This window comes from Coturnix japonica, chromosome 3, assembly GCF_001577835.2.
Source record: "Coturnix japonica isolate 7356 chromosome 3, Coturnix japonica 2.1, whole genome shotgun sequence".
Taxonomy (NCBI): Eukaryota; Metazoa; Chordata; class Aves; order Galliformes; family Phasianidae; genus Coturnix; species Coturnix japonica.
The window spans coordinates 26,914,414-26,937,984 of NC_029518.1; the positions used below are offsets into that span (position 1 = coordinate 26,914,414).

At 45.7% G+C, this 23,571-nt stretch overlaps 1 protein-coding gene across 2 annotated transcripts in view; it reads left to right on the forward strand.

Annotated features, from left to right (window-relative positions):
* The window catches only part of MDGA1 (MAM domain containing glycosylphosphatidylinositol anchor 1), a 135,638-nt gene that overhangs the window by 35,635 nt on the left and 76,432 nt on the right, over positions 1 to 23,571 (forward strand). For both annotated transcript variants that reach the window (XM_015857816.2, XM_015857815.2), the window contains exons 2-8: positions 4,194 to 4,333; positions 7,020 to 7,194; positions 11,578 to 11,774; positions 14,421 to 14,553; positions 19,015 to 19,284; positions 19,654 to 19,983; positions 22,831 to 23,124. In XM_015857816.2, the coding sequence (XP_015713302.1) occupies positions 4,194 to 4,333; positions 7,020 to 7,194; positions 11,578 to 11,774; positions 14,421 to 14,553; positions 19,015 to 19,284; positions 19,654 to 19,983; positions 22,831 to 23,124 (1,539 nt within the window). The remainder of the gene's footprint in view (positions 1 to 4,193; positions 4,334 to 7,019; positions 7,195 to 11,577; positions 11,775 to 14,420; positions 14,554 to 19,014; positions 19,285 to 19,653; positions 19,984 to 22,830; positions 23,125 to 23,571) is intronic.

Sequence of the window (23,571 nt, forward strand, 5' to 3'; positions counted from 1 at the left end):
TGGTTTCTGACAATGCAGTATCTGTCTCTTACCACCTTCTCTGTGAAGGACTTCTCATCATTACCATCACAGACAGGGGATCTCAGGATCAAAAAGATGAAGTGGCTAAACCTGTGAACCAAACACATGTTACTCAGTCCTCTACAAAAAACAGTTCTTTTCTACTTTTTAATGATATTAGCAACCTCTAAGCACCAAGAGTGTCATAAACTTTCCAGATTATAGTAATAATAACATTGTACAGTACATTGCACTGGGAATAAAATTATTTTACCCACTCCAATTTCCTTTTGTTTTAATGTGTGAATATATCAAATGAAAGCATAGTAGGAAATCTCGATGCAGGGGCCAAATGTGTTGCAAGCCAGCGCTTTCTGAAGGAAGAGCTTAATGCTGCAGGTTCAGAGTTTGAATTTTGCATTGTGAAGCGTCTGGTTTTGAATATTTAGTTGGCTCAGTTTCTCTGTAGTGCTTTGTGCTTTTCTGCTCCTAAAAAGTTTAGTAGGACAGACTGTATCTGCAAGACTTATACATTGTAGGATGCCTCTGAGAATGACTGAGATTCTTTGTCTCCAGCGTTGGCCTGATGCTCTGAGCTTTCTTCTCGCTCCCAAGGGCCTTCCTGAAACTCTTTCTTCTGAGAAACAGGTCCTGCAGGATGGCAAACTGTCATCATCCTGAAATCCTCCAGGAGACCTGGGATGATGTCAAACAATAATGTATTCTTTCTGTTCAAACACATTAGAAGTACAATTAATCCTCACCATCTCTGTCTATCTGTGGTTAGAATGATGTGGCTTTTCTAGTCTCTGTGTGCTGTGGCAGGCTGAGATTGGGACCAACACTTCTGGAGCCCTATCCTATGATTTAACACCATTCTTTGGGAGCTGGATTCATCCCTTGCTCAGCCCCTAAACCGTCACCCCTATCAGGTTGTATCTAAGCTTATTTTCTCAGCCTCCCCTGCTATCTACTTGAGCGCTTTTCTCTCTAAGTCAGCCCCAGGCTGTTTGGTCTCCCTTTTGGAAGAGATGGGTTCATACAGGGTTTAAAACACGGCAAAATGATTGTTGATCTTGCAGGATACCTGGTGCTGTGATTGCAAGAGAGATGTTACAGCTTGAACGGTAGTGATTCAATTAAAGTGATGTCCCTTTCCACTAAATGGAGCTTAAGGTATTCCTAATGGTAGCACACCCTTGTTTCTAAGCTTTGTGACAGCCCAGGTGGACCCAGGGGGGATTGGGGAGAGAAGAACAAAACTGTGACACATTTATCTCTAGCATTGTCATTTTGCTATAGATTAGTGCTATCTATTGCTTTGCACTGCAGAGTAAGGATTTATTTATATCATATTTCTATCAAACTCAGGCAACGATGATGATGACAAAGCATTTTGGTACCACAGTGGTTACACGAAAGCCCTCTTGTACAGTACAACTGTAGTTAATGTTTTGCTGTGGAAATTCCCTATGTAGAAATGCCTTTAGGCAGGTGGCAGGGAGGTTACAGAAAACAGGTAAAAGTATGGCAGTGGGATGGCCAAAGGGAGAAGCATGCAGGTTGGAAGGCTTGAGGCTAAAGAGCTTGTGCACCATGTGGGGCACAGCCGAGCAACTCGAGGCAACATTTAAGTGGGAGTGAAATCTGCAGATAAATATTCTAATTCTCCACGGGGTGCCTGGCAATTCGTTTTCACAGCAAGGTCATGTTTGCAAAGGGAGAACAGAGCCACCAGCCGGCAAACATAGCCCAGAGAATGGGGAGAGAGATTTCAATAGCTTTGCTGCTGCAGGGTGTCAGGACCCCACTGAAACAGGGGTGATATAGGTCAGGGAGAAAGTGTGCTACGGGATAGGAAGGGACAGGGTTTTTCTCTTTTAATCATAGAGCAGGGAGTCTTCAGCATCACGGAGTACATCTTGGCACTGTGAGCAATGATGTGGGTAGAGGTGTTATGGTGTGTCTGCAGAGGGCTTATGCTTATCGTGATAAGAGGCAGCGTTTTGGATTAAAGTGTAGTGGTAAAGGTTATATGGGCATCTGAATAGCTCCTCTGTTCACTAGACAAGCAATCATGCAGTCTTTTACTGATAAGTCACTGTTTTACTTAAAATGCATATACATGTGTTCATTCGTATATATGCACATACATAAGTTTCTGCTTTCTCCTTCCTTCTGTGTTCAACAACAATTTTCTTCCATCCAGGCAGGGGAAGGTTGCTCATCTGCTCAGTTGTACCAGCATTGACTGTTGGTTTCAGAGATGGCAGGCAAGTTCTTACAAGTCCTGCAGATGAAAAAGACTGAGGGATTTGTCCATGTTTATGCCATCAGATACTGTTAAAATAAGGATATTGCTTCTCCTGGTCAATAGCTTGGGTAGTAATGAGCCCACCATGATTTTGTCAACTAAGTAACACCGAACTGGAAGGGCAGTGAGGGACTGCCATGGGTTGCCCAGAGGAGCTGGTGGATGCCCTGTCTGTGGGGGCCCTCAAGGTCAGGCTGGAGGATGCTCTGAGCACTCTGGTGTAGCTGTAGCTATTACTTTGTTGCAGAGGAGTTGGACCAGCTGACCTTTCAGGGTCCTTTCCAACTCAAACAATTGTGATTCTAAAAAGAGGGAATAGCTTGCTGCCTGAGTGCTGGGTGACTATGCCATGATGGAGAACCCAGCAGCAAGAACAGCTGGCTGCTCGCTGCCCTGCGGCCACTCTTGTGTCATAGCTGCTCAGGGATCAGTGCTTTGTGGTGACACCAGTTTGTACAAGCTGACCTCAAAGGCAGATCTCCTCTGCTGCCCATGCTCAGCCTGCCTTAGGTCTGTGCTTCTGGTGGATGAAACCAGCATAAATCTGGGCACTTCTATTTGCCATCTAGTTGAATTTAGAGCATTTTGGTCACGCCTGGAGCAGAATGAGAAATTGCTTTAAAAAAAGAAAAGCAAACAAAGAACAGTAGACCAGCTAAACTCAAGGAAAAAGTGAGCGCTCAGTTCAGCTGTAACAGGTTGTACAAATCAGTGTTTGTTTCAGAAGACTCGCTCAGGCTCTTTGCTTTAACCCCTTGGATTGCCTGTCTTGTCATTGCCTTGTTAGTTTGTGTTGTATTTCACTAATGGCAGCTGGAGCTGTGACTCTGGAGTCACCTGGAAGTGTTGCAGCAAGACAGGGCAGCGCATCCCAGGGGCACTCTCACTGAGGTAGTGGTTCTTAGACACATGTGTGGGTTTCTCTGTTCCTTGAAGTGTGACTGGAGTTTTCCCCTCGAACAAGCACAGGTGTCTCATTGGGCTGCGCAGTCACTTTCAATACATCTCAGCCGCTTCAGTGCTCACAGAGATGCTTTTGGAGTAGGGAACCAAAGGCTGCTCATACAGACCTCTAGGGTTAAGGTGATTTTGTTCTTAGATCCTGTTTTCTCACTGTATCTCTCTCCTTGCTATTGATTAGAGCTATGGTGTATCATAACTGCTGGTTGGGGATGTGCAGTTTTTAAACTCTGCTCTGGGAACTTTCCATGAATTTTTCCCTTGCACAACTCTCTTGTTCTCCTGGCCAGACTGGCAGTCGCTGGTCTCCTCCTGGTGTCCTGAGAAGAGTGAGGGAGCCCTCAAGGTAATGCATTTTCTGGTCCCACAGAGATTGTTCCCTCTGGCACAGGGCTGCAAAGGGTTGCTTTAGCATGCACTATACATGTTGTAGGGGCATCCTGAAAGCCATACAGAACATAAAGGCACTTCCTGACTCCACTCAGCAGTTATCCTAGCCCCCTGCATAGTCATTAGGCCCATTTTAGACAGGCATAGAGCAGCTGTGATTTGACCAGATCCCTGCTTTAACTTCTTGTGTATGCTTGTTTCTGGGAGAGCGGGGAATTCTTGGTCCTCAGCCCATTCAGGAAGGTCTTAAAAATACTCCATGTTTTCAGTGCCTAGAGCTGCTAATCTTAACAGCACTTTCAGACTTAAAGTAGCAGGTGATACCAGGCTCCCAGGAAATAAGGATAATTGCTCAGTTCTCAATTTTCTGAGTCTTTGTATCACATACCCAGCAGTGTCCAGCTCTTCCTTTCTGTGGTTCAGGAGGTGGCTCTTCCACCCTGCTGTGGGCACAGCTGTCACAGGCAGTGGAATCAAGGGGATGGAGTGCTGCTTGTTTCCTTCGTTACCTCTTCTTTCCTCTCCGCAGCTCCTGCTCAGGCCCAAATTATCCATGCTGGGCAGGCATGTGTGGTGAAGGAGGACAACATCAGTGAACGCGTTTACACGATTCGGGAAGGGGACACGCTGGTCCTGCAGTGTCTGGTCACAGGACACCCCCGGCCACAGGTAAGACTTTAGTCTCACCTGTGAGAAGGATACCCAGATTTCTCCTGCATGTTGGAGCCAGGTAGTGAGTACAAATATTAACTGTTCTAACTGTGAAGAAGCCTTGTTTGCAAAGGATATGGTCCAAACTGCTTTTCAGAAGCCCACCCAAAACATTTAGCAGTATACAGTATGTGAAGTTTCTCTCAAAATAGAAGAGCAGCTCATTGTACAATCCACCCTCAAACCTTTGACCCTCTTTCTGCGACAACCTGAACAGGCTAGGGAAGGTTTGACCCACATGCTGGCCACAGGAGTAGGTTCTTCATGGCTCATCTCTCTCTCAGATTCTCTGGATGTGCAGGCAAGGGGAACTTGCTTGGGGGAGTTCAGAAAGTTGTTTGTGGTGCACTCCAGAGAGCTTCACAAAGAGCCCACTAGTCCTTACTTTAGAGCCACCAACCAGAGGCAGATTCAGACCTGCAGTGCTGGAGATGTTCATGCTGTGGTCAGCTTCATCTCAGTGAGGAGGCTTGGGAATGAATATGGCTAACTGCTGCAGTCCTTCCCCAGGGTCCTTGGAGGGCTGCATAGTCTCAAGTCCTATGCAACCCCCTCCAACCTCTTCAAATACTCAAAGCAGGCTAGTTCAATGTCAGTGTGAATGTGTCTGTAAAGATGCTGAACCAGAGCATAGGTCTGCCTGCTCTTGGACAGTGGTAGAAGTGGCAGCTGATGCATGCTAGGAGGTAGGGTGTGCCAGAATATGCTCAAGGGATCCAAGTACAATACGTGCCCTTTCTTGGCCCTCTTTGTCTTGCCAGTCAAAGACATTTGTGCTGAGCAGCTAGCCATTAGCATATGCCAATCAACCTCTCCATGGACCTGCTTGTAAAGAGATGGTTTACTGAGAGGAGACAACAAAGGAGGAGGAGAAAAACTCAGACAGCAGGATTTGAAATGGATTGTCCATCAAAGCATATCCTGGAAGCAATTAAAAAATAAGTAAATCTGAACTGAGCCAGCAAGAGTAATCAGCCTGGACTTGTGACAGTGCTAGGTGGGTGATAGCTGTGTACATCAGAAGCGAGGTGGTTGGTGGAGTTGGCTCTACCTAAGGGTGCTGAACATGTGAGAAGATGCTGGCTGTTTGAGAAGATTTGAGCCTGAGAAAGTAGAGATTTCTGTAGCAGAGCCTGATGCAGACAGCATGCTTATGGGCATCACTGAGGTGTGATGTTGCCCAGACACATTCAAGGGACACTGTAATGTACAACCAAGCATGACAAGGGAGACTGGGACCTGCGTACATTAAACATGGCGTGTGTCCTATTTCTGCCCTCCCTCTTCACAGATAGATTTCTTTCCCAGCTAATCTCTTTTCCTAACCTTTGTTTAATCTTTTCTTTTCCTTCCTATCAGCCAGTCATTAAAGTATGAAAATGTGGCCAAATTGAAAAGATTAAAGAGCTGGCTGAAGTATTCATGCAAACAGGAGACTTGATGCCCTCAGACAATTTCATAATAAGCCTACAAAGGCTAAATAAATCCTTGATCATTAGCTCCAAAAGTCTGCTCAGCTTGGTGCTCTGAGACTGTGATTTAGACACACCTGTCCTTTCTAGAGCATCAGCATCAATCAGGTGGTGACAGCGAGCTTTAGGCAAAGCCTGGGGTTGGGAGGTCAAGGAATCTGGTCCTTCCCGTCCATTGCCAAAGCTGAATGATAGTCTGCCTCCTTTCTTTTGGCAGATCCTGTTAGATCCCAGCACCAGAATCTAGATGGCGCAGGCATGGGAACCATTTGGGTCATCAGCCTTTAGAAGGGTAGTTTGTGTTATAGGCAGCCAATGGGCTGGAGTAAGCCATCTCTCCCCTCTATCATCTGGGCTGCAGAAAATGAGGGCAAGATTGTACTGATACTGCTTAGACTGTACCTCATTACAAACGCTAAAATGATCTTTCAGTCTTTAGAAGTGTTGTTCTCTTGCCTCCATTCACTGTGAAATACCATGTTGCTATGTTGCCCATATCAGCCGGGGCTTTAAGACATGTAACATATGGCCAGAAGTGCAAGATACCCTGAAATCTGAAGGGATTTTTTTTTCTTTTCTTTTTCTGTTGTTTTAAAATCAAAGTAAAAGTTTGTATACTGCAGAAGGATGACTTATAAAAATAACATACGTGGGGTTCCCTGTGGGAAGGAGGCGAGAGCCAGATAGTAACAGCAGTTTCGACTGTTGGAAAAGCAAACAGCAGAAATAACCTTGCTGTCCAGAGAAAGATGAAAGGGTGCTGACTGCAATAAAAACTCTGTAGCTGTAAGCTGATGTCTTCTATAGCTTCATGGCCTGCTAGCCACGTGGGATCCTGAGGCTTAATGCTGAAAGTCCTGTGCTGCTCATATAGTGATATTAAACTAAGCAAGTTAGAGGACTAGAGCAGGAGTGATGAGTATGCTGTGTGTGTCTGTGTGATCTGAAGGATTATCCCAGGTGTTAGGACATGGGAATTGGTGATGGCTAAGAATTAGTAGCTAGCCTGCAGAGACGTACTGAGATCAGCAGTTGCACTTTGGTAAAGTCTGGTGGTGCTGCAGGGCCCATTTCTATAAATGACTGGGGAGGAGAGAAAAGGGAGTGCTGCTGTCCCCTAGGATCCCTGGTTTGTGTCACTGGTAGGTTGTGTTTCTCTCATTCTTGTGCAGGTGAGATGGACCAAAACAGCTGGCAGCGCGTCGGACAAATTCCAAGAGACGTCAGTGCTTAACGAGACCCTTCGGATTGAGAAGATCCAAAGGCTGCAGGGGGGCCGCTATTACTGTAAAGCAGAAAATGGGGTTGGGGTCCCTGCCATCAAGTCCATTCGAGTAGATGTGCAGTGTAAGTCGTTTAGTGGCAACCCAGATCTTCCCACAGTTCTACTGTGTGTCTCTGTCTTGCTGCGGGGCTGGTAGGGAGCTGCATTGCCCTAGGACCATGTGCACCCAATTCAGTGGCAAAGGGACTATTGTGCTGTCTGTTTTCCCCTAGAGATCTGATCCATCTGGGAAAAAGATGGCTCTGCCTGTCCATGCCAACACTCTTTTCTAGGTACTGTGGTGTCTGTCGCTGCCAGAAGTCCTAGCACTGGTGTGGGATGTAGCATTGTAGATGGCTTCTGCCTTCTTTGTCTTCATTTTGAAGCTGGCTTGGTTTGTTTTTTGAAATCAATAGTTCTTCAGATGTCTGGAGCATTTCTGAAACCCCACATCGCTAACTGCAGTGTGGTGGAAACAGAGCAAAAGATTCTGGGATACATCTGAAGAAGCTGAGTTGTGAAAGAATAGGCATGAAACTATTGAGGATCCCTTGGTTTCAGAAGTGACTTAGTATTTCTCTGGCTGTTTGTAATGCCCAACTGTCCTGTGTTCTGGCAATGCTATTAGGAGCTCTATACCTTTGAAGGTTTCTCATTCTGATTCTTGGGCATTCTTATGTTCTTGGGCAGTTGTGGCCAAAAGGGGTTAGGCTTGTCCTATCCTCCCCAGACAGGAGGAATTGGAGATTTAAGGCAACCTTTGAAGGGATTAGTCCTCTAAGGGAAGATTCTGCTCATTGCTCTTGAATTTCCACTGTTTCAGATTCCTCCAACCCTGTTAATACCGTATCCCTCTCCTCACATCATCTGAGAAGATCTAACCAGCAATGGACTGATGCAACAGTTGCAAATGATTATAAAACACCTGGAACTCTCTTTCCCCTGAATCCATTACCACCTGGTTACAAAGTCCTTCTAGTAAGGTGGCCTTTTATGCTGATGTCCACTGTTGTTGTCAGTGGAGAAGCCTTCAGGCTTCAAAACCTGAGGACGTGCCTGAAGTCTGGGCAGAGACTTTGCTTGCAGGAAACACTGCCTGGTTGCAGCCTTTTACCCCACACTATCCAGTCATGAAATGAGAGCTAGTGTGTTGAAGTGCTGTGCTACTTTCTATTTAGATTTTGAGTCTGTAGTGTGCTTTGGTTACCTCATGATCCACTTTTGTGCTATCTAGCTTGGAGTGGTTTTCATCACCCTTCCTTCCTTGCCTTACCCTGTACTGGGGGTAGTAGAGCATGAGCACCATCCCACAGATTTGGAGTATATGCATGAGTGTCCAACCTTTTGGCTTGCCTAGGCCACACTGAGTGAAGAGGAATTGTCTTGAGCCATGTGTAAAATATATAGTTAAGGTATGCAAGTAACAAAACCTGTTCTTTTTTTATTTTTATTTTTTACTATTTTTTATCAAATCTTTTTTTAAAAGGGCAACAAAGCCATAAAACTAGCAGATTGGCCATGTATGGCAGATTGCTTCATCTGAGCCTCTTGCCACTTTGAGTAGGATTAACATTTCTTCATGGGCACTGCCTGGCTTTGTTGGAGAAGTCCTAACACCCACCAGGCTTTGCTTGGCTTCTCTGACTGTTTCCTCTCCTGCATGGAACAACTCTTTATATTAAAAGAGTCTTGCTTTTCTGAGTATTCAATATGGCAACCTGCCAGAGTCTGTCTCCAGGAACTGGGCTGTCATATTCCCTTTACTTCTGAGATGCAGACTGGAACTAGAGTAATGTAGCATCCTGTGGTCCTTCATGCAGCTCTGACCTGTAGAACTGTGGGGCTAATGGGATGGCCAAGGGCTTTCTCATACTAACATCTACTCTGAAGATGGACTTGGTAATGCACCTCTGTTCTGCTCACTTGGTTTTTGGGGAGGAGAATCTATTTTCTGCTAGTATTTGCAATAGGTATAAGGGAACACATAGGAACAGCCACAGTTTTTGTTGAACGCTCACCCAGGCAACTTTCATCTGAATGAACCAGAATATGAAAACACAACCCTCTTTCCCCCACATCCCTGTTTGTAGCTAGAGGTAAGTAATCACTCTCATTTGGACCTTGGTGTCTTTGGCAGCCAGTGCTAGTCTTCACTCATAGTATTAGACAGAAAAGTTGTGTGAAGAGCGCCAGTGGTACCAAGAGGATATCAAACTGGAAGCACTAACCTGTGTAGCAAGTTATTCCTTTGCCCCAAGTGTGTGTTGAGTGAGACTCTAAAGTGTTGTTCAGATGCTGGCAGAGAGGCAGCTGCAGTGTGGAGTATTTTTATGTGTGAGAGAGGGAAAGGAAAGAAAAAGAAAGAATAGATGTTTACAAGCTTATAGTGCGCATGAAACATCCCATGTGATCTTCTCCATGAGCCGCCTTGGGCCAAATTTATCATTCGTGCAGCTCACTGACATCAGTGGCTTTACTCGTACATCAAGCACATGTGTATTGTCGTAGGTCTTATTTTAGCTTTTCTCAGGAGGACTAGGCTTACAGCTGACTGCTATTAAAGAAGGATGGAAGATTTGAAGGAGGAAAGGTCTAGCTAGAAAAAGGAAGGTAATATTTTCTTTTCAGGATGTAGCTGGGAACCAGCAGACTTGAATGGGGAGTGTCTTCTTTGATGGATAAGGAAAGTGGTTTGTCAAGCATCCTGCAGAGAAATGGGGCTCAGAGGGTTGGTAGCTACTGAGTTATTCATATAAAGGCTGAACAAATAAAGGGGGCTTAAGGAATTCAGAAGAAGAAAGTCCAGATCCAAGAGAATTTGCTGTAAAATTTAGTCATGGCCACATGGAGACAGCAGTTCATGGGAAGGGGCCATTTATCTCCAATTGTGTATGTTTTTTCATGAACTTGGATGGTTTTTGTGTGTTTTGACTTTGTTTTCCACTGCCTTGTCCATAGCCCTACTCATCTCTCCGAGCGATGTTATGGTCAAGCCAACAAGCATACAGCTTACAAAAATATGCAAATCCAACAGTTAACACTTATGATTCAGCAGAGAACATACGTTATTTGGATGACTCGTTAGCAGAAACTCATCTCTTCTCCCCCGCTTCCTTCCTGGGAGCCAGACTTCCAAACTTGCAAATCTCTAAAATAATGTATCTTGAAAATTAGGTGACACAAAAGAGCTGGAGGTGATGGGCACGTGTCCTCTTTCTCTCTGCTGTTATGTGCAAAAGACAGTGCTGGCAACGGGTGGGTATTCTGGATATGTGTTCTTCGGTTGTTTTTCAGTTGAAGATGGGTTCATAAAGCTTCTGAAAATATAGAAGTGCTTCACTGAGCTCAGTGGACGACTTTGAAGACATGCTTAAGGTCATGGGGCACATTTCAGTTTTAGAGGACCAAGTTGTCCCAGCTTTTCCAATGTTTTTTTATATTTAATCCTACTCAATACCAGAGTGGTTCTGGAAGGAGAAAGATCCATCTCCTCTGAGATTTTCCCTTTCCCCATGTTTCCTTGACTCCTTGATGTTCAGGCAATTATGTCTGATTCAAAATAAATAAATAAACAAAAAAACCCTAACGAGGTAAAGATCTCCTTTTTAGTGGGAAGGCAGCCAGTAGGGAGCAGTGTGGCCTGGGTGGAAGCAGAAAGTATGCTCCAAGTACCCTCCCTCCAGGGCTATTGCTTGTATACTTGCAAGAAAAGTCATTGATAACCATTGAACCAGTGACAACAGTTGTGTGGTGTGGATATGGTGAAGGAAGATTTGGCAGGGCTGCGTTCTGTAAAAGGTGAAAAGCGAAAAGAAAATGATCAGTTTAGGAGTGTGTGATAGAAATGCAGTGAGTCAATGTTACTGAAGAGTCAGCACAGATATCGTGAAGGAGAAAATACAGACAATACTTAAACTGGGAATAAGAGGGAAGCTGTACACACCTATCACTATGTTTTGCATCTGATGTTCTAGTGGCACTCCAAGTGTGCTTGCAGTCTTGTTAGCCATGGGCTTAGCCCTGTGATTTCAAAAGGGGACTGGAAGGTGGGAGCAGAGGAAATGAGAATGTGGTAGTTTCCCAGGATCCTTCTTACTTCTCACTGAAGCTGATAATGGTGATTTGAGGTTGTGTGGTTGGATGACCAGGCTATTGGTTGGACAGTTTTGTGGCAAACAGATGGTTTACTGGAAGACAACATGGAATCCACAAACTGGAGGGTGCTTTCTATTCTCTGAATGTTGTGTGGTGAGCGGGAGAATTCTGGCTTCTCCTCTCTGTTCCCTTTTGATGCTGTTCGTATTACTTGCCCTCAGATCAGTTCTGAATTCAGCAATTGTCCTTGGCCAAATCTATGGGAGCTTCCCCCCTCCCCTACAGCCCCGGAGCATCATCTGCTCTGCAGGCTGTGCATGCAGACAGTGCTTCACTAACAACTGCTGCGGCCCTCCTTACCTTCCTTCCAGATCTAGATGAACCAGTGCTCACTGTTCACCAGACCATCAGTGATGTACGTGGCAGCTTCTACCAGGAGAAGACTGTTTTCCTCCGCTGCACCGTCAACTCCAACCCACCAGCTCGCTTCATATGGAAACGGGGAGCTGAGACACTTTCCCACAGTCAGGACAATGGTGTGGACATCTATGAACCCCTCTACACACAGGTGAAAAAAGGCAAACCTCTGTGAGCTTGTGATGAGCATCTTAGTGTAATATAGTGCCTTCTGTAGTGGATGGTGTTTCTCTATCTGTGTGGGTTACAATGGTGGGGAGAGGGTGGTGGGCACTGCAATGAGCTCCAGCTCCAAAAGGGCTGGTAGATTTTCTGTTTATAGGTCCTCAGGGAGAAAGAGAAGCAGGAGAGCAGGAGGGAGCATGACAGCCTAGTGTCCTTGGCTTGGCGTTTCTTCCCCTTTTGGTACTGTCCATGAGAGTAAGACAAAATTTCCCCAATAAGTTTTATGTGGCTGTGGGGTGGCTGAGACTGTTCTCCAAGCAAAAAAACTTCAAGGTCAGGTCTCCTCTAATTCTGTGCTGCTTTTTTCTTAAACGAGCACCCAAGTTTGATAAACAGGAGAAAGTGCTTCCCATTTAGCAGTGTGAGAGAATGGCAAGGATTGCAGTGGGCTTGGTGAGGTAAATCATAGAATTGTTTGGGTTGGAAGGGACCCTAAAAGGCCATCCGGTCCAAGTCCCCTGAAATGAGCAGGGACACCTACAGCTACATCAGGGTGCTTAGAGACCAGGCCAACCTCACCTTGAGCATCTCTGAAAGATAAAGAGATTTTCCTATTGGCTACAAGTAACAGAGGCTGGGCACTCTTGACCACCACCTTATGACAAGGTGTTATTCCACATCCTCTCTGTTCCCCATGCTTGCCTGTGCTGGACTTGCCCTTGCATAGCCATGTAGCCCTCCTGAATGCCACTTTCTTCACAGTCACTTTCCTGATCACTCAGTGGATGATTGAGGGGGTTTTTCTAGCTCTGAACATACTCATGATTTCACTCAGCACTAGAACTTATGGAGGATGGGTAGGAAGGGAGGGCTAAGAGGGCACTTCCTGAGGGCACTTATTTTATCCCACACCCAGTTCTGCTCTCGGACACTCCCAAAGCTGGGCCTTACGCACACTGTGACTGAGTTTGATTTCTGAGCAATGCTCCAGGCAACCTTTCAGTTAATGCAATTGTGTTCATGTTTTATTGAAACACACTATTTCTGCAAGTCGTGGAAATGGGCAGCCAAATGGAAACTTGCAAGGAGATTAGGAGAGAGCTCCGAGCTTTGGGTTCCCAAGCAGATTTGCAGAAATGCTATAGGTCAGTGCTGCTGTTTGGTCCTGAAGAGAGCTTTGTCTTGTCTGGTTATCTGTGGCCCCGTACCCTGCAGCTCCAGTCAGACAGTGTTCCTGCCCTGACGAGCCTTTGGGTTGAGAAGAGTTGAAGTTAGGTGAAGCACACTTCTACCGCACATCTGGAGAGTAAAACCTTCCTGGAGCTCAAATAAATTGCGCTTAACAAAGCATTCTTCACAGGGCTCATACAATTGTCTGAGACAGGCCAGATAAACTGCTATCAGAGTCAGGTTCAGGTAGCCCTTTGCACTAGAAAGGACAAAGATTTTGCTGTTTTAAGCTTTTAAAAACTTATTTACTCTGAAGGTTTATACACATTTACCCAACATTTACTAATCAATAAGCTGGATACGTACGACTGTATAAGTCACTAGCTGACACGCACGTTGTAAATGCCATCATTTGTGCAGCATAGCAACAAATCTCGGGGGACAGGACTTCCATAGGGTTATTGGTCTCCTAGGTATTTATCTTCCTAATTTACTCGGTTCAAATCCTTGTTCTCTGCATATTAGCATGCCTGAGCTCATCGTCCAGTCCCTTGAGGTTGCCTCAAGAGGATTTGTCATGCTGACACCTTCTCACATTTACAGGCAATTACGGAATGGTTTCTCCAAAAGAGATTTAGACAAGCACAAGGAGCACAGCAGCGACAAGCTGTCGTGGGAAGACGTATGAGTTGCAGGGTGTGCAAACTACAGGATGCATCTCCAAGCTTTCCGCATTCCATAAATAAAAATTTACGGAACATATCTATTGTTAATTTAACAACTTTATTCTGCTTTTATAACATGATGGAGTGCCAGCAAGTGATTCTTGTTTGTTTGTTGCCGTAGCGTGAGAAAAGGCTATCAAACTCAGTGCAGACACTCTGGATTTATGCCAGCATAAATGAGATTAGAATCTGGAGAAAAGAGATCAGAAGGGTTGGGGGGGGGGGATATTTGAGTATTTCTCTGAATTACCTTTCTTTTTTTTTTTTTCTTTACTGCAATTTTTGTGGCTTAACTATTGATTGTGCTGTATTTAGGCCAGCATAAACCCTGGTTTACTTTGTTTTTGCGATGCTGAGCCCCCACTGACTTTATTTAGGCTCCCACTGACATCTCAGCATGAGCTCAGGGGCTGTTCTTGGACATTTAAGGTTTTTTTAACTTCCATGAGATGATTGTGACAAGAGTTGACAAGAAATTAATCCTAGACCCATTCGGCACTGCTTTCAGGTTTTGTGACAGTCATTTACTGGGTGTTTTGAGAAATTCTGGAGGTGGAGCTGTCCCTGCAAATGCTTTGTGTCTCCTTTGTGTATGGCTAGGAGGGTTTGGAGTCTGCGTAGCTTCCTGAGGTTTGAATGGTTATTACTTGCAAGCCTTGTGCCTGGTGATGGACTTGCAGCGATGAGCTGTACTTTGTACACATATATCTTTCTCCTCCTTTCTCCCTGACTCCCAGGGTGAAACCAAAGTCCTGAAGCTGAAGAACCTGCGGCCCCAGGATTACGCCAGCTACACGTGCCAGGTGTCTGTCCGCAATGTCTGCAGCATCCCTGACAAATCGATCACCTTCCAGCTCACAAACACCACAGGTAATGCAGCAGCCTGCTGAGCATCCATGCCCTCTCCAGGCCTACAGCCTTTAGAAGACCACCTCCAGTTCACACATGTGGCTGACTGTTGTAAATCCTTAAGACAGGAGCTCTGTGGTCAGAGATGCTTTAATTTCTTGCAGCCAGTGCCTCGATCAGGCCTGCTGTGTGATCATTAAAGCAGACTACATGTAGGTGTTGAGGCACAGTGGAGTTTTTAATCCAGACGCTGCTTTATTTATTTATAATTCTAAGTGATTTTAAAAATAAATTTAATACAGTCTGGAGCAAGGCAGCTGCTGCAGAAGTCCTTACAAATAATTCATCCACATGTGACTGTGTGCTGCTTTGTAGCGCTGCACTCAGAGCACTCCCGGCCTAGGAGTCCCACGGGTAGGGATGTTTCTGGAAAGCAAATATCTCTGGTGCCTTCCCAATAAATAAATCCTAGAACTGCACACACACACTGATATCCATGCCGGCAGGGTCTGAGCGCACCTCCAGTTGCAGGCAGAATCAATTTGGTGCCTCTTGCTTGACATGCAAGAGCTGAAATCATGTACCAAATGCATTGCAAAGACCTGACTGCAACCAGTCCATTTAACAAGAGGGAAGAAAAATAAATAAATAAAAGCATGACAGAGTCCCCACTTGTCTTGAATATTTTCAAATAATAAGTAAATGTCAGAAAATTGCTTCCAGCTCTGGGGTATTCCATGATCAGAAAGGAAGGCGATGTAGGTGTTTGAATTATTCACCTCTCTCTTATGTAGCACAAAGTAGTTTGTATCCCTGGTGTCATCTTTATGCAGTGGAAACAGAACACTTTTGATGTTGACAACTGTTGATGGGATATTGTTGATACAGTATGAATTATGTTTATTGATCTGGCTGAGTCCAAGCTGCTGAACAATAGTTGCTTCATTTTATTAAGAAAGAAAGAAAAAAAAAAAAAAAAGTGAGCTATAGCTTACGTTGGAATAAAAATATTCTCCCTGTGGTAAGATCTCTGCGAATACAGCTGAGGCAACTCATGTCACTTCCTGAGATTGTCTCAGAATGAAACCGCAGAGAATGCTGCTAGAATATTCCCTTTAAAAACCTGCACTCATAGTGAGGAAAGGGATCGTGGCCAGCTGCTATTTCCCGGTGTGGTTTTACCTTTGAAAAGTTTTAAAAAATAACATTTCTCTTCACACCCCCTCCCCTCCTACAGCCCAGCCTTTCATTTACTGAGTGAATAGGGAAAATGTATTTCCAAGTTGCTGCTGGATTAGAAGCCAGCATACATCTGAATTCATAGAATCGTTAAGGTAGGAAAAGATCTCTCAGAACATCTAGTGCTTCTATCGACCAACCTCCACCATGCCCACTGACCGTGTGCCTCAGTGCCACATCCACACAGCTCTTGAACACCTCCAGGGATGGTGACTGCACCACCTCCCTGTGCAGCCTGTGCCAACACCTCACCATTCTTTCCATGAATAAATTTCTACTAATATCCAACCTGGGCCACTCTTGGCACACCTATCAAGCACCAGCTTATTAGGTGCTTACCAAAGCTCTGAACTCGGTTTGCGTATCTCTTGCATCTAGTGATTCTTTTCTTGTATTTTAGTTGTAAATGCATGTTTATACATAGTTATAAAGTAGCCTAACACTGCAAGCTCAAAGAGACTATGGTTCATGTGTTCCCATTAAATTGTTTAAAAAAAAATAAATGAATCTGGCATTGTACTTAAAGTAGGTTTTGTGTTAAATAGCACGAGAATGTTTATCACTGAATGTTATCTGACTTACTTGCAATGCTGGTAGTGTTGTGCACAGGTGAGAAAATACTGTAAAAAGAAATCGTAATTCTCTCCTTGTTTTGCACAGATCTCTTTTCCTCTTGTGTTCATGCATCAGCAACCTCCGTTGCCTCCTTTCCTCAGTATGCCTTTGCAACCGAGAAGGGTGCTGAGGTGCATGAAAATCGATCTCTTAAACATTTATAGACCCAGCTGCAATTGACTTTGAGAGGAACTAGTGGGTCAGGCCACGGGAATCTGCTCTTCTCAGTCTGTTTGCTCCTCCTTAGATAGTTCACTTGGGCTCCTTGGGCAGTTGCCTTTAGGCAGACCACAGCATTGAGATGTGCTTCTCCCCAGCCCAGAGTCAGAGGCTAGGCCCTCACAGCAGGCAGAGAGCTCTCAGTCTTCATCCTCAGCAGGAAGGAGGCTTTCCTTGCTGCTGTCCTGTGGCTCTGGAGCAGCAGGTTGGATCCAGCAGAACCACGTTGCCAGCTCAGCACCAGGCTGTCATTGCCTGCTCCAGCAGGGCAGGGCTGATGTTTTCTCTTTCCTTGATTTCTGCAAAATTAAGCAGCCCAGCTGGTTAATTCTCCTGCAGTTTTACTGCAGCAAATTGGACTTCAAAGGGAATTGAAAGCGACTCTTTGTTTGTAATGGTCCCCTTGCTTCTCTGCAGACTCTGCCAGCAGGTTTTCTGAGCCAAGAACAAAAGGAATTGCCACAGGTTACAAATAAATGAGATTCATCTCATGCATAACAATGTCTGCAGCTTGTTAACCCCTATCTACTGATAGGAGTGGGAGTGGGAGCCCATGCAGACTGCCACAGCCAGGGCTCCATTTTGTGACTCTGCCTCAAGCTGTGTAGGCGGCAGCTTCGTAGCTTCCCTGCTTCCAATCTTACATGCATGCACAACCTGCCCCAAGGCAGTGCTTGCCCAATGTGTTTCTTTTCCATGCTTCCTTGTCCATAACACGATACAGCTTTGCAAGATGAGCGTTGGTCCAATCTGCACATCAAGCAACATGGAATCCCAAAATCTTAACCAAAGGCTGCAGGAGTTCTGGCTCGTGCTCCCCAGCTGACATCTTTCTGGATGTAAGCAGATTTCAACCTTTCTGTAGCTCTGATGTACATGCAAGGAAGTTCCCAGGCAAGATGCTTCACCTATCAGCTTGTCTGTGCCCTTGACTGAGACCTGTTCAGTGTCAGGGGGCAGGAACAGCTATATCGTATCATCTGTATTCCTTCTTGCCATAGGAAAGTGTTCTGCCCAACCACAGTCCGTTGAGTTATTTTGACCCTGGGTTTCTCAAAGTTTCATGAGGCCATGTGGAGCCCAGAGAGGACAAATGCTTGCTTTGCCACTTAATGAGCATCAACCTTTGGGCATAGGCTTCTCTCCTGGAATGCTGGAAGCAGTTGTAGGCCCTGAATGCAGGCTGTGACCTCTCAAAATTCAAGGGCTCCAACCACAGGCCTCAAAATGTCCAAGAGTGCAGAAGACAAAGGAGTAGCCCTCATCCTTAAGCACAGCTGTCCACATCTAGTGCAAAAAGCACATACCATAGCCAGGGAGAGGGCACTGGATTTGGTGTGCTAACGCAATATTCCAGCATAGCAGTTGTTGCACTGCTAAATTATGGTGCAGGTGCTGAGGAGAGAGCACTCCTCATCTCCTTGTTTGTACGGGCTGTAATTCAGAGATCCAACACCAACCCAGCACAGCTCATTAACACAGGGTCCAGGGAGAGGGAGGCTGAAATAATGATGCTGTTAAATCAAGCTTCATGAATATGGAACAATGTCTTATTTTGCATTATTATGGCAGTTACTTAAAACATACTCCCTGCCTTTGTGCTGGGGAATGCTACTTTCTCAGCTCTGTCTGGATGGAGCCAGCAGTGATGCTGACAAGGGCTTTAATAAGCTTGTCTTGGGATGAGGCAGAGAATGCAAAGGGAGGATGCAGTAAAACTGAGAATACAAAGGGAGGAATTTGGGATCAGTTTGGGGAGAGAGGTGTAGTGAGAAGAGTGCAGAAATAAAATAAGCCAAAACCACATAGTAGGTTATTCAAAGGATAAGTTGTCTAGACATTTTGAATCATTCCCAATTGTTCAGCTGTGCATGAAAGAGCATCCCAGGACTTGGTTCATCATCTGTAGGCCAATGGGGAAATCTATTTGACACCTGTGTGATGGGTGCAGAATTGCTACTCATGGTCTGGTTTTCTAAACCATGTATTTTCCATTGCCAAATTATGTCTTATCGTCTTTTCTGTCTGTGCAAGGAGAGTTTGTCAGGCTTTTCTCCTGAACTGAGTCCTAAGCCTAGGGAACCTGCAGAGAGCAATCTTAAAATAGGATACCTACCTGTGTCCCTCTTCTGTGTAATGGCTGTGGGGTGTTTTAAGTATCGCCTCTTGTTTGGGTTGTCTGGAGGTCCTGCTTGCAGTTTCCTAACCATAGAAGAGAAGGATGCTTTAACTCAAAAAGGTGTGTTGATGATCATGCTTTTTATCTGTAATGAATTAATGTGTCCCTACAGCTCTCCTTTCTCAGACTGGCTAACTTCAAGAAGAAATCCTAGAAAGCATGAAGCTGTGAACAGGTGAGCAGACAGGTCCTTTTCAAGCTTAGAAGTGTCCCTCTTTGTCCTCTTCCAGCCCCACCTGCTCTGAAACTGTCAGTCAATGAAACATTGGTGGTCAACCCTGGTGACAACGTCACTATGCAGTGCTCTCTGACAGGCGGTGACCCACAGCCAGAGGTGCTTTGGTCTCATTCTCCTGGCCCGCTGCCTCCCAACAGCCTTGTGCAAGGAGGTAACCTCACCATCTGGAGGATCCGCGTGGAGGACTCAGGCTACTACAACTGCACAGCCATAAACAACGTGGGGAACCCAGCAAAGAAGACAGTGAACCTACTGGTGAGGTGTAAGTTGCTCTTTTTCTCAGTGGAGGGTCTAGATTTGCATTTCTCCTGAGCGTTCCTATACAACTAAGGCTGACTGGGATGCTTAGCAGAATTTAGTACACTGGAGAAGCTGTTGTGCTAGCTTCTGTGCTCCCACATCAAGAGCTATGCTTTGGCTGCTTGCAGCCTTGTCCCAGGCTGTGTCACTGTTCTGGGCTAGACAGGGGTCCCAGTCTGTCAGGTGTGAGGCCTTGGGGATCGTTTGTGGGAGCTTAGCTAGGGAAGGTTGCACAGAGATGCTGCCCTCCAAAGGAGCAAAGGGATGTTGTCTTGTGCCGTGTGGGGCTCTTTGCTGTCCCTAAATGGTTTTGCACTTGTGTTCATCCCAGCCATGAAGAATGCCACGTTCCAAATCACCCCTGATGTGATCAAAGAGAGTGAGACCATCCAGTTAGGGCAGGACTTGAAACTCTCATGCCACGTGGATGCTGTCCCCCAGGAGAAGGTTGTCTACTCCTGGTACAAGAATGGGAAACCAGCCAGGTTCTCAGACCGGTTACTCATCACCAGGAATGACCCTGAGCTCCCACCTGTGACCTGCAGCTTGGAGATTATTGACCTGAGATTCAGTGACTATGGCACCTACCTGTGTGTGGCCACCTTCCAAGGAGCACCCATTCCTGACCTCAGCGTGGAGGTGAACATCTCCTCAGAGACAGGTGAGCCTCTCTGTGACTTCTGGGGACTTTCTGGGCATCACGTTCCACCTCCATCCTACAGTTTTAGAGTAAGACTGTTCAAACAAGGCACCAGATGGTGCAGGAAGAAAAGAGGAAATGGTATTTCACCAAATTTCAGAAGTCCTTTTGCTTAGAAGAGAGTAAAAGGAAAAGAAAGCTGTTCTTTGCTTTCTTTGGCATTCCTTATGAGGAGTATTTTCAAAGCTGTGACCACAAGATTGGTATCATCTGTTATAGCGAATTCTGTGAAAAGCCTTAATGTTTACTGAATTGCAATTTCAGTCTGTCTTGGGCACTCTCTGCAGGACTCCATATGTTATAAATGCCTCCCACCTTTAAAACCAGGGTCAAAATCTCACCCCATGGCTTGGTGAGGATAGCCCTAAGATATAGGCGAGTTTGTGAGTCTCCCTGGGGACTAAAATTCAGGGTCTCAGAGATGCATTTTTGCTTCTGGAAAAGTTGGTAGTTCCAGCTTTATCCCCCAGCACATCCATGTCATCCTGCTGTCTTTCCAGGACCTTGAGAGTATGGCACAAGGCAAGTTAGCTGGTGAGGGCAGCCAGCTGCTCATGGAGTTTGTCCTGAACCTTCATAGGACATTTATTCTCAGTCTCTGGTTGTGTTGCACCCATTATTTGTGCTGGTCCTGATGTTGTTTCTGGATCTTAATTGCTTCAGCACCGCAGCAGAATGCGTTGTTGTATTAATTATGCTGATTCAGGAATCTGTCTCAGCAGAAATGCTGGGACCAGTCTGCTCCCAGTGGGACTTACCTCACATTCACCAGCAGCCTGGAGACTGAACCCTCACCTTGCCATAGACCTGAAAGACACCAATGGCTGGTGCTTCCATTCTGCTAGCAACCCCTTAGTGGAGGTCTTGTGTTGGGTTCACCGCCACTGGGAGTAATTCTTTTTGCCCAAGAGCAGTAGATGTAAAGTGCAGTTGTGTTCAAAGATACAAAAGGTGGGAGGCAGCAAAGAGCTGGAAGACCCTGGATGATCCCACCAAAGAACTGAGCAGCATCTGTTGGCACAGGGCTTGGCCCAGGTTCCCAAAGGAGGTGTCTGCAACAGCTGCTCTGTGCTGGTGGACAGTGAGAGCCAGGCACTCACATGGGTGCTGGTGGAGAAGGTCATCCTGGGGCATTTTGAAGCCTCCCTTCATCAGCTTGGTCCAGCAAAGCCCCTTTTGTGACTCAGGGAGTGAACACCATTGTCCTTGCTGGAGCAGCCCTCCACATAGCATAACCCTACCAACAGCAACCAAACCACATCCAACACATGGTTCCTGCATGAAATTGTGGTGGGTTTTCCTCAGAGCGTAGGATTCGTGCAGAAGAACAGCAGTGGCAGTTCCACACTTCCCAGCAAGAAAGGCCTGAGCTCGCCCATGTGGCTGCTTCTACTGAGTGGCTCTGAGGAGACAGCTTTAATTAAAAATATCTCCACATGCAATTTTCAGCTTTTCCCCATGGAGAAAATTACCTCTCGCCAGGTGAGTGGCTGCTGGCACTGTTGGCGCTGAGAGTGCTGTCGTCCATCGCACTGCGCAGGACAGGGTGTGATGAGGTTCCCCAACCCATGGGAGACTTGCAAATTGAAAATGTGGCTTCCTTGTTGCACTGGGAGGTCACTGCTGAGGGAGACGGGGCTGGAGCCATCCTAAATCTGCTTGAAAGCAGCTGTAGGCTGTAATGTGTGCAAATAGTTTAGCACACCCTTCCTTGCTGGAACTGAATTGAGCTAATATTGGTCAGGCCAGCTTGTTACAGCCTCTGTAGTCCTAAACTTTGCTTTAAATGGAAATGAATTACGTAGCCCTAGTGGTTATAAAATTGTCAATCTGAGTGTCACCATTGTCAGCTGGAAGGGCTGAAAGAGGAGCTTTCAGAAAAGGATTGCTGCCCTTCCAACTCAAATGATTCTATGATTCTATATTTACTTCAGTTGAGCAGTTAACTCTGAAGCCTAATACAAATTAAATGTCAACATTACATGAGTTTTAGCATGAGCTTTCCCTTCCTGGGCTTTTGGTGAGTGTGGGGATATGAACAACAAACTTCCCCCAGAACCTTTTCTCCCTTCAGCTTGAATTTCTTTTGAGCTGTTTGTAAGCAGTTTTGTTTGCTGTCTGAGAGCTGGGTTTTTCTTCAGCATTTCAGTGCCATTAGCTCTAGCTCCAGCTAAGCAGCAGTTCTGCTGTGTGAGCTTGTGATGCACAGGAGTGATATTTGCTGAGACCCCTCACTCTGGAGTGAGCCAGAGATGTCCAGCACCCTGTGAATCTCAATGTAAAGTAAACAAAGACACTCAGCAGGTATGGCTCCTTACTGTGGTTTAGCAGCAAACAGGAGTCCTGGGTATCTGATAAAGCTGGAGGTTTACTAAGCACTAATCCTATAAATCGCTGTTTCTGTCTAACCTCTGTATAAAGACTAGATGTCTTGGCAGAGACATCTTCTATTTCTTGGTCAAAAGTTGGAAGTTCTATTTAGGAAATTTACTGACCAGAAATAGAGAAGTAGATCAAAGAGGCTTTTGCAGTAAGAGGTGGGAGCTGGCAAAATGTTTTGGGAGAGCTGGCTGTTGCCTTTGACACCGGGGTACATTTTTGGAGAAGTTGGAATCTCCCTTGGTACCATGCAGCTCCAGACTCTGTAAGGATGGTTTACATGGGCATGTGTTCCTGTAGGGGTTGCACTGGTATTGTCAGTGTCGAGTTCAGGACTGCTGGTGTGATACAGGCACAAGCATCCTGAGAATGTTTCTTGCTTACTGGAAACCAAGTGTAAAACCAGTCCCTTTTTTATCTCCCTTTTAGTGCCGCCAACCATCAGTGTTCCCAAGGGTCAGTCTGCCATTACTGTCCGGGAGGGCTCCAGGGCTGAGCTGCAGTGTGAGGTTCGAGGGAAGCCTAAGCCACCCATTATATGGTCCCGAGTAGATAAGGAAACCCCCATGCCTTCAGGGACAATGACAGTGGAGACCTATGATGGGAAGCTGCGCCTGGAGAGTGTCAGCCGAGAAATGAGCGGGACCTATAAGTGCCAGACAGCCAGGTACAACGGCTTTAACATCAGACCACGGGAAGCCCTGGTACAGCTCAACGTGCAGTGTGAGTATAACATCTAAATGGAATACCGGTCTGAATGCCTGTGTGAATGCAAGCCTGTGGGTGAACCATCTCTGACATACTGAGTGCTGCTTGCAGGCAGGGCTGGCCTTTCTTACTAGGCTGAGATGACATGTCTCTTTTATCTGGGGACCTTTGAACAGCTTGTATTTAATTGGCCTGGCTGCAAAGACAAGGTTAGAATGCTGTATGGGCAGTGTGTTGCAAGTGGAAGAGAAGGGTGCTGTCTGTATTTGTACACGATATTTTTCCATTTCCCTATCAGTGGACTATTGTAAAACAGCAGCTTTGCAAGATGTGCATTCAGGGCATATTAAAAAGGTTGTGAAATCAGAATTGTTCAGAAGATAGCAAATGAATGTCAGTTCCACCATTTCTACCTCATAACCCTTTCTGCATCTTACTTTCCCCAGCCTGAACCATTTTGCC